Source organism: Trichechus manatus, unplaced genomic scaffold (assembly GCF_000243295.1).
Source record: "Trichechus manatus latirostris isolate Lorelei unplaced genomic scaffold, TriManLat1.0 scaffold00180, whole genome shotgun sequence".
Lineage (NCBI taxonomy): Eukaryota > Metazoa > Chordata > Mammalia > Sirenia > Trichechidae > Trichechus > Trichechus manatus.
Genome location: NW_004444116.1, coordinates 5,248,323 through 5,259,190, shown reverse-complemented (window position 1 = coordinate 5,259,190; position 10,868 = coordinate 5,248,323). Strand labels below are relative to the sequence as shown.

Genomic DNA, 10,868 nt, shown 5'->3' with positions numbered 1-10,868 from the left:
TTTTAAAATAAAATCTACAGAAGCTATGGAATTTTGGGAATGTTTCAGTACTGATAGAGTTTTGCATTATCTAGTCCAACTCCTTTATTCTATAGATGAGCAAACCAAGAATAACCATTTTTCCTGGGAATCTGACATCGTTGTTGATTGCTATAGAGTAGATTCCAACTCTTGGCAACCCCATGCATGCAGAATAGAACTGCTCCATAGAGTTTTCAAGGCTGTGACCTTTTGGAAGCAGATCACCAGGCCTATCTTCCAAGGTGTCTCTGGATGGATTTGAACTGCCAACCTTTCGGCTAATAGTTGAGTGCTTAACTGTTAGTGCCATGCAGGAATTCCTCACAGTGACATTATACCCTTTTTAAAGAGAATCATATTAATACAGAAAAGCAAAGACAAGAGTCCAAAATGGGATGAAGCAGAAGAAACAAAGAAAGTGACCAGTTATTGAGCCTCTATGATGTGCCAGGCATAATGAGCAGGGTTAGAAGGGGGTAACTCAGGGAGGTGGTGGCAGGGGTATTGCTACAATGACCTGACCTTACCTTGTAGTGACTGATGGCCTTTTCAATGGTCAGCTCCCGATGAGACTGGTGCTCAAGGCACTCCTGGCACTTCAAGCACAGAAGAAGGCAGCTCTCTTCACAGAACAAGCTCACCCTCTCCTGGTGGGTCTGGCAGATGTAGCCTTCCCCCAGCACCTTCTCGGAACAGGGAGCCCGGCAGACGGGGCAGACGGCTTCCGGGGGACAGTCCTTCAGGTAATGGGCCAAGCACTCTCGACAGAAGAGGTGTCCACAGTCAGTGTTCACAGCCTCCTTCAGGTGCCCCTGGCAGATGGAGCAGAGGCCCTCCTCTTGGCTGTCCTCCTGCAGAGGAACCATGCCCTCCACCCCACCCGAACAGCCTCCTGCCTGCAGGGCCTCCTTCCTCACTGGAAGGCCTGCCATACCAGACAGTCCCAGATAAGATAGCTCAGCTGGAAGGAGGCAGCCCTGGAGCAGCCGAGAGGACATGACTCAGCCCACAAACTTCAGGCAACTGCCCACTCTCCATCAATGGAGCTGTAGCATGGACCATCCAAACCTAGATTCTGCACAAGTTTCGGAAATACCTCGTCAGCTTTGAAATGCACCCTCCAGTTTTCTTGCATTTGCTAAACTTGAAATCACTCTTCAGTTTTCATAGAAGATGATTAAAAATCAATTGTATTTTCCTTTCAAGAGCTTTTTGTGAATATTTTTACAGCTCAAAATTCAAATGCCAGAGTATCATGGCCAGAAGCCAGAGTATTATAAACCTACAAGTTGAAAGCCTTGTCTGATTTGCTCTCTGTCAAGAGAATTTGGCAAGAGTTTGGAGTGTCCTCTCCCAAACTGTGATACTAGATGGCTTGTAGTCACATTCTAAGAATTTGATTAACTGCTGTCATTTATTAATACCAACCATTTGCATCAGCATCTCTGTTAGCTAGTCATTTTCCCAACCAACATTCTTTCCATGGCTGCATGGATTTCACAATGAGAGGGAAAGGAAAAGAGCACAGGACATAGAGCAAACCAGAGATATGTGTACAGTATGAAGCCACCTTGTCCCTCCCTTTCAAACTACCTCCAAAGATGATCCAAATAAGAAAGTATCCCCAACTTCCCTTAAAGACTAGGCCATCACTCCCATTCCCTCACCTTACACCTCTTACCTAGTTCCCCCCTGAAAATCTCACTTAGTATCCTACCTCCATTTCTCCTGCTACAATTTCAGGTCTTTTTCACAGGCTCCAGACCTTGGGAGATGGCCAGCAGGTGAATGATTCTTTTAAATTGTGCTAGTCATATATGCTCGCATGTCCGTGAAAAACTGGGGGATGAGTGAAGAGGCCCACCCTCTCCGAGAAGCGCTGAATTACCAGGAAAATAAAACTCCCCATTGACTGGATTGGCTTACAGTAACTGGAGGGTGAGGTGGACTTTGGTTAGGACAGGGTGTTGGCTTGCTTGCTCATGGGGAGGAGGAAAGTCTTGGCACCTTCGATGTAAATATGACAGGATCTGAGAGTCATATGATCAAGAACCAATGGTACTGAAGGAAGATATGCAAGGTACACTGAAGGAATGGTGCAAGCAAGGCTTCAGAAATTGACAGAATACCTGTTGAGATGTTTCAACATATAGATGCAGCACTGGAGGTGCTAATCCATCTGTGTCAAGAAATTTGGAAGACAGCTTCTTGGCCAGCTGACTGGAAGAGACCCATATTTGTGCCCATTCCAAAGAAAGGTGATCCAGCAGAATGAGGAAATTATCAACCAATATCATTCATATCACACACAAGAAAATTTTTTGCTGAAGATCATTTGAAAGCAGCTGCAGCAGTACATTGACAGGGAACTGCCAGAGGTTCAAGCCAGATTCAGAAGAGGACGTAGAATAAGGGATATCATTGGTGATGTCAGATGGATCTTGGCTGAAAGCAGAGAAGAACAGAAAGATGTTTACCTGTGTTTTATTGACTGTGCAAAAGCATTCACCTGTGTGGATCATAACAAGTTATGGATAACACTGCAAAGAATGGGAATTCCAGAACACTTAATTGTGCTCATGAGGAACCTGTATATATACCAAGAGACAGTCTTTTGATCAGAACAAGGGGTTACTGTGTGGTTTAAAATCAGGAAAGTTGTGTGTCAGAGTTGTATCATTTCACCATACTTATTCAATCTGTATGCTGAGCAAATAATCAGAGAAGCTGAACTATGTGAAGAAGGATGCGACATCAGGATTGGAGGAAGACTCACTAACAATCTGCGTTATGCAGATGACACAACCTTATTTGCTGAAAGTGAAGAGGACTTGAAGCAGTTATTGATAAAGATCAAAGACCACTGTCTTCAGTATGGATTGCACCTCAACATAAAGAAAACAAAAATCCCCACAACTAGAACAATAAACAATATCATGACAAATGGAGAAAATATTGAAGTTGTCAAAGATTTCGTTTTACTTGGATCAACAGTCAACACCCATGGAAGCAGCAGTCAAGAAATCGATCACATATTGCTTTGGGCATCTGCTGCAAAAGACCTCTTTGAAGTGTTAAAAAACGAAGCTGTCTCTTTGAGGACCAAGGTGTGCCTGACCCAAGCCATGGTATTTTCAATCACCTCATATGCATGTGAAAGCTGGACAATGAATAAAGAAGACCAAAGAAGAATTGATGCCTTTGAATTATGGTGTTGGTGAAGAATACTGGATATAAAATAGACTGCCAGAAGAACTAACAAATCTTTCTTGGAAGAAGTACAGCCAGAATGCTCCTTAGAAGCAAGGACGGTGAGACTTCATGTCACATACTTAGAACATGTTATCAGGAAGGATCAGTTCCCTGGAGAAGGACATGTGAGGATCAGCGAAAAAATGGAAAACATTCAATGAGATGGATTGACACAGTGGCTGCCACAATGGGCTCAAGCATAGCAAAGACTGTGAGGATGGCACAGGATCAGGCAGTGTTTCATTCTGTTGTACATAGGGTTGCTATGAGTCGGAACTGACTCGATGGCACGTAACAACAACAAGAACAATGAAGCACCATATAGTTTTCCAAGATGGTAGTATCATTTTGCATTCCCACCAGCAGTGCATAAGAGTTCCAATCTCCCCAAAGCCTCTCCAACATTTGTTATTTTCTGTTTTTTTGATTAGTGCCAGTAATGCCAGGGTGAGACGGTATCTCATTGTAGTTTCGATTTGCATTTCTCTAATGACTAGTGATTGAGAGTATTTGCTTATGTGTCTGTTAGCCACCTGAATGTCTGCTTTGGTGAAGTGTCTGTATATATCCTCTGCACATTTTTTAATTGGGTAATTTGTCTTTTTGTTGTAGAGGTGTTGTATTTTCCTATGGATTTTAGAGATTAGATTTTTGTTGGTTATGTCATAGCCAAAATTTTCTTCCCAGTCTGTAGGTTCTCTTTTTACTCTGTTGGTGAAGTCTTTTGATGAGCGTAAGTGTTTAATTTTTAGAAGATCCCAGTTATCTAGCTTATCTTCTGGTGTTTGTATGTTGTTAGTTATGGTTTATATCCTATTTATGGTGTATATTAGAGCCCCTAGTGTTGATCCTATTTTTTCTTCTATGATCTTTATAGTTTTTGGTTTTATATTTAGGTCTTTGATCCGTTTTTAATTAGTTTTTGTGTATGGTGTGAGGTATGGGTCCTGTTTCATGTTTTCACAGATGGACATCCTGTTTTGCAAGCACCATTTGTTAAAAAGACTGTCTTTTCCCCATTTGATGGACTTTGGGCCTTTGTTGAAGATCAGGTGGCTGTAGATAGATGGATTTACATCTGGGTTCTCGGTTCTGTTCCATTGGTCAATGTGTCTATCATTGTACCAGTACCAGGATGTTTTGATTACCATAGTTGTATAGTAGGTTCTGAGGTCAGGTGGTGTGAGGGCTCCTACTTTGTTCTTCTTCTTCAATAATGCTTTATTTATCCGGGATCTCTTTCCTTTTCATATAAAGTTAATGATTAGATTTCCATCTTGTTAAAGAATGCCATTGGTATTTGGATCAGGATTGCATTGTATTTGTAGACTGTTTTGGGTAGAACTGGCATTTTCACAAAGCTGAGTCTACCTATCCATGAGCATGGTATGTTTTTCCATTTATGTAGGTCTCTTGGTTTCTTGCAGTACTGTTTTGTAGTTTTCTTTGTATACGTCTTTTATGTCCCTGGTTAAATTTATTGCTAAATACTTTTTTAGGGGCTATTATAAATGGTATTAAAAAGCTCAGAAATTCTTGTTGAAAACTTCACCCTATGACCTCCTCCCTCAATCCCATTTTACCACTGTCTGCTGTGGGGTTGCCACTAAAACATGGCTTTCTCTGAAGTCACAGTTGCCTGGTTTCTTCTCAAAGGAAATAGCTTCATTTTCTACATCCTTGGAATCTCAGGGTAATGGGTGGGATGGGCACCTTCCTCACTCCATGTGACCACTTCCTGACCATTACTTACCCAGACACTTATAAAAATACCAGCATGTGGGAGTTCTTGTTGTCCACTCTCTACCTCTTCCGTACTGCCCTCAGATGCCCACAAAGCCACACCCCTTCATTCATGGAGGATGGGGGCACCACGCTCAGAGGCTTTTCTCCACCCCATGTCCTGCCATCATCCTGGGTGATTTAAAGGACTGTGTAGATGATCATCCAATACCGAGGCCCCTTAGTTCCTTGACCTGCTCACATCTGATAACCTTTACTTCTGTCACCCACCCCACTGGCCACCCTCTGGGTCTTGTCAGAATCCAGATTTCACCATCTGAAACCACAAATCTATGTATTGCACTCACCCTCACAGCTCTCTCCTTAAGTTACTCACTGCATCATCTGTTCTTCAACCTTGAACCCTTGACTTCTTCACATCTTACATTTCTGTCATGTCTTGTGGGATAATATGAAAAATAGAATTGTAGAGAGATTAAGTAACCAGCTCAGGGTCACAGAGGAGTAAACATACAGTCAGGATTCAGATGTGGACATCTGTCATCTTGGCTCCTGTGCTTAATCACCACAGAATATCATCTCGCTTCACATTTTTCCATGCCCTTAGAAAGAATTCAGTAAAGGCCTGATAAATGAACAGACGAATATACGGATGGGTAGGTAGATTGATAACTGGATGGACAGATAAATAGCACTTTGCACCACCTCAGAGCACTGATCATATGCTAACTTTACTACATTTATTTAAGTACTTTTCTTGATTTTCCTACTGGCTATTGAGCAACTTGAAGGCAGGGACCCACTGTATTGAAGAAACACTTGCTAAAGTATGATTCAAACATAGAAGTCATAAAAGGAAAGACAGATTCAGCCACATTTAAAAAAAAAAAAAATCTGCATGAGGAAAACTGCAAAAGCAGTGTCAAGAGACAAATAACAAAATGGAAAAAGAAACCATGTTTACAACTACCATCAAAACCAAAAGGCTAATTCCCCTGATGTGTAAAGGTTCTTATAAATTAAAAAGAAATTATCAACTACCCAGTAGAAAATTGGGCAAAGGAAATAAACAGGCACTTCATAGAAAAAGAAATACAAAATAGCTCTAAAACATACGAGAAGCTGCTCAGTCTCATTTACATGAAGAAAATGCAAATTAAAATGACACTGAAATTACTATTTCTCCTTATCAGATTGACAGAAATCCAAGAGTTTGGTAACACAGCGCTGATGAATGTGTGGGAAAACAGGCACTCCCATAACTGCTGATGGGAATGTAAATTAGTGCTACTCCTTTATAATGTTTATAATAGCAAAAGGAAACCCTATGGGGCAGTTCTGCTCTGTCCTAGAGGGTTGCTATGAGTCGGAATCGACTCGACGGCAACAGATGTTTTTTTTTTAAATAGCAAAGGTCTAGAAACAAATCAAATGTTTATCAGTGGGGCTTAGGCTTAAATAAACTATCTATATCTATTCCATACAATGGAAGACTGTGTGGCCGTAAAGAGAGAGAGAGAGAGATTTTGCTATTGGAATAATTCCCAAGATAAATTGTTACATTAAAAGAAAAAGAAACAAACATCAAGGTATAGAACAGTCTGTATCAGAAGAAAGGCCTGGCAATCTACTTCCAAAAAATCAGCCATTGAAAACCCTATGTAACATAGTTCTACTCTGACACACATGGGATTGTCATGAGTCAGAAACAGCTCAACAGCAACTGTTTTTTTTTTTTTTTAATTATTAGTATTTGTATAAAATGAGGGGAGAATAAATACATACTTATTTGATTTCAATGCAAAGAAAATCTCTGGAAGGCTACATGAAGAGACTGCTAACACGGGTGGCCTGTGGGGAGGGCAGTGATGTCTGGATGGCTGGAGAAGAGGGGTGGAGAGAAACTTTCCACTGAATTCTTGTATTCCTTCATACTTTTAAAATTCTAAGCCAAGTAAGTGTATTATCTATTTAAAGAATTAATTTAATTTATACATTTTTAAGAAGAGGAAGAATCAGTGGGTAGAATGAAAGGAATTCCAGACTAGTCAGAAGATCAGGATTATGGTCCTAATTCTAGAGATTTGGAGCTTCATGATCTGGCACAGCCACAACCTCAGTCTTTTTCACATGGATCAAATACCACAGCCGGGAATGGACTAATAACCCTGACAATTTGTATAAAATAGGGGGAAAATAAATACAATTGTTATTAGTATTCTGGGAGGAGCCCTGGTGGCACAGTGGTTAAGCGCTTGGCTGTTTACGGAAAGTTCGGCTGTTTGAACCCACCAGCAGCTCTGAGGGAGAAAGATGTGGCAGTGTGTTTCTGTAAAGATTACAGCCTTGGAAAACCTATGGGCAGTTCTACTCTGTCCTTTAGGGTAGCTATGAGTTGGAATCAACTTGATGGCTATGGGTTTGGTTTTTGGTTTATTAGTATTCCTCTGTCTCACAGTCTACGTGGTGTTGCTCCTTGCACATACTAGTTACCAGCTGCCATCGAGTTGACTCCGACTCATGATGGCCCTATGTATGTCAGAGTAGAGCTGTGCTCCATGGGGTTTTCAGTGACTGATTTTTTGAAGTGGATTGCCAGGTCTTTCTTCAGAGGTGCCTCTGGGTGGATTCAAACCTGCCTCTGAGCTCTTAATTGTTTGCACCTCCCAGGGACTCCTCCTTTCTTGTGAGAAATCTTTTTCTCCCATATTTTTAAAATTTTTTATTATTGTACTTTAGATGAAGGTTTACAGAACAAACTAGCTTCTCATTAAACAATTAGTACACATATTGTTTTATGACATTGGTTACAAACCCCAAGACATGTCAACATTTTCCTCTTCTCAACCTTGGTTTCCTTATCACCAGCATTCCTGACCCCTCCTGCCTTCTAGTTCTTGTCTCTGGGCTGTTGCGCCCCATTAGTCTCATTTTGTTTTATGGGGCTGTCTAATCTTTGGCTGAAGGGTGAACATCAGGAGTGACTTCATCACTGAGCTAAAAGGGAGTCCGGGGGCCATACTCTAGGGGTTTCTCCAGTCTCTGTCAGGCCAGTAAGTCTGGTCTTTTTTTGTGAGTCAGACTTTTGTTCTACATTTTTCTCCAGCTCTGTCTGTGACCGTCTATTGTGATCCTGGTCAGAGCAGTCAGTGGTAGTAGCCGGGCACCATCTAGCTGTTCTGGACTCAGTCTGGTGGAAGCTGTGGTAGTTGTGGTCTATTAGTCCTTTTTCATGAGAAATTTTAACTAATCTCATCTGCTTTAAAATATTGGGCCAAAAGACAAGTGATTTGCATCTGCTCCCTCTCCTTCATCCCTTCTTGCCTGCCTCTGCTCTTACACTTCCCGGCAGAGGTGGCCTGCTACCTCTTCCTTCCAGTTGCTCTAAACCATTCACATCAACATAAGTCTCATGTACCACTTTCCTGCATGAAACCATTCTAAGTACTCAGTTTTCATCCTCTCAGGGCCTCTGCTTACAGTTGGGCAGGTTGTTCACTGTATAAGAGCAGCCGGCCTAGGGGATGAGTTGGGGCTGAGACTCAGCCCAGGCTCTGTTTGCCAAGTCAGGTGACTTGACACAGGGCCGCACTGGCCCAGAGGAAGGAGGGGCACATTCTAATTTGCACAAAGGTGTCAGAGGAGCCTGCAAGTTTATACACATTTCTCCCTTTTCTGAACCATCATCTCATTTATTGCCATTCAATTTTTGTCAACTTTCCCAACTTTGGAGTCCCTGAGTGGCACAAACAATTAAGTGCTCAGCTATTAACTGAAAGGTTGGCAGTTCAAATCCACACAGAGGCACCTCAGAAGAAAGGTCTGGCAATCTACTTCTGTAAGATCACAGCTATTGAAAATCCTATAAACCTATAAAGTACAGTTCTACTCTGAAACACATGGGGTCACCTACGGGATTGACTATGTCTTCCCATCTTTGCCTAGCCCAGTGCTTGGCGTTTAATCCATTCTTTCGAAGGTTTCCAACTAAATCCTAAATTCAAATCTTGGTGATGTTTTCTCATCTCACAACCTACATGTTGTTGTTAGCTTCTGTCAAGTTAATTCCAATTCCTGGCGACCCCATGTGTGTAGAGTAGAAAACCCCTACTCCGTAGGGTTTTCAAGGCTGTGAACTTTTGGAAGCAAATCGCCAGGCCTGTCTTCCGAGACAGCCTCTGGGTGGGTTCGGACTGCCAACCTTTCGGCTGGTAGTCGAACGCCTAACTGTTTGCACCACCCAGGGACTCCTCACATCCTACCTGGTGATTCTGAAATGTTAGATCATCACCTCCTTGAAATTCTCTTCTCTGCTGGCTCCTGGGTCCCTCTCACTTCTCTGACCATCCATAAAAGGAGGCCCACTCCCTCCTAGCACAGAGAGGTGGGGGCTACCTGGACTTCAAAGACAGACAGGGTCAGGTCCAGATCCCTACTCAGCCTCTTATGCAGGTCCTGTACCTCCCTGAGCCCTAATGGCATCCAGATCCATATCCCTGTTCTCCATCTCCTTCCTAAGCTTAAATTCCTGTGCATACTTGGATGTCCCATCAGCACCTCAAGTTCAATGTACCTTCTAAATTGTTCTTACCTGGATAACTTGCCACCTTGCCCAGAAGAGGCAACGTTTGGAAACCAGTCATTGACAACTCTCTCTCTCTCTCTTTCTCTCTCTCTCTCTTTCTCTCTCTCTCTCTCTCTCTCTCACTCAGTGGGCAGTGGGTGGCACTGTCTTCCAAGCCAGAACATGGCTTCTGCCTTTCATCTCTGGGGAAGGGAGAACACTGCCAGGGCCCCGGGGCACTGGGACTGGCACTTTTCTTTCTTTTTTTTTAGTTGTACTTTAGATGAAGGTTTACAGAACAAGTAGCTTCTCATTAAACAGTTAGTACACATATTGTTTTATGACAATGGTTAACAACCCCAGAACATGTCAACACTGTCCCTTCTCAATCTTGGGTTCGCTATTACCAGCTTTCCTGTCCCCTCCTGCCTTCTAGACCTTGTACCTGGACTGTTGTGCCCCATTAATCTCATTTTGTTTTATAGGGCTGTCTAATTTTTGGCTGAAGAGTGAACCTCAGGAGTGACTTCATTACTGAGCTAAAAGGGTGTCCGGGGGCCATACTCTTGGGGTTTCTCCAGTCTCCGTCAGACCAGTAAATCTGGTCTTTTTTTGTGAGTTAGAATTTTGTTTTACATCTTTCTCCAGCTCTGTCTGGGACCCTCTGTTGTTATCCCTGTCCGAGCAGTCAGGGGTGGTAGCCAGGCACCATCTAGTTGTACTGGACTCAGTCTGGTGGAGGTTGTGGTACTTGTGGTCCATTAGTCCTTCAGACTAATCTTTTCCTTGTAACTTGTTCTCTTCATTCTCCCTTGCTCCCAAAGGAGTGAGACGAGTGGAATATCTTAGATGGCTGCTCACAGGCTTTTAAGACCCTAGAAGCTACTCACCAAGGTAGAATGTAAAACATTTTCTTTATGAACTATGTTATGCCAATTGAGCTAGATGTTCCCCGAGACCATGGCCCGCACAGCCCTCTGCCCAGCAATTCAGTCCGTCAGGGAGTTTGGATGTGTCCATGAAGCTTCCATGACCTTACCTTGTACAAGTTGTGCTGGCTTTCCCAGTATTGTATACTGTCTTACCCTTCACCAACGTTACCACTTATCTGTTGTCTATTTAGTATTTCTCCCTCCCACCCCCTCATCCCTTGTAACCAACAAAGATTGTTTCTTTTTGTGTGTAAACCTTTTTATGAGTTTTTACAGTAGAGGTCTCATACAATATTTGTCCTTTTGTGATTGACTTATTTCACTCAGCATAATGTCCTCCAGTTTCATCCATGTTA

The 10,868-nt window shown here is 42.5% G+C and overlaps 1 protein-coding gene across 1 annotated transcript in view; it reads right to left on the bottom strand.

Annotated features, from left to right (window-relative positions):
• TRIM40 (tripartite motif containing 40) overlaps positions 1-887 on the bottom strand; it is an 11,456-nt gene extending 10,569 nt beyond the window's left edge. The window contains 1 exon segment of the mRNA XM_012558653.1: positions 549-887. Coding sequence (XP_012414107.1) covers positions 549-887 — 339 coding nt within the window.
• Between the last annotated feature and the right edge of the window lie 9,981 nt (positions 888-10,868).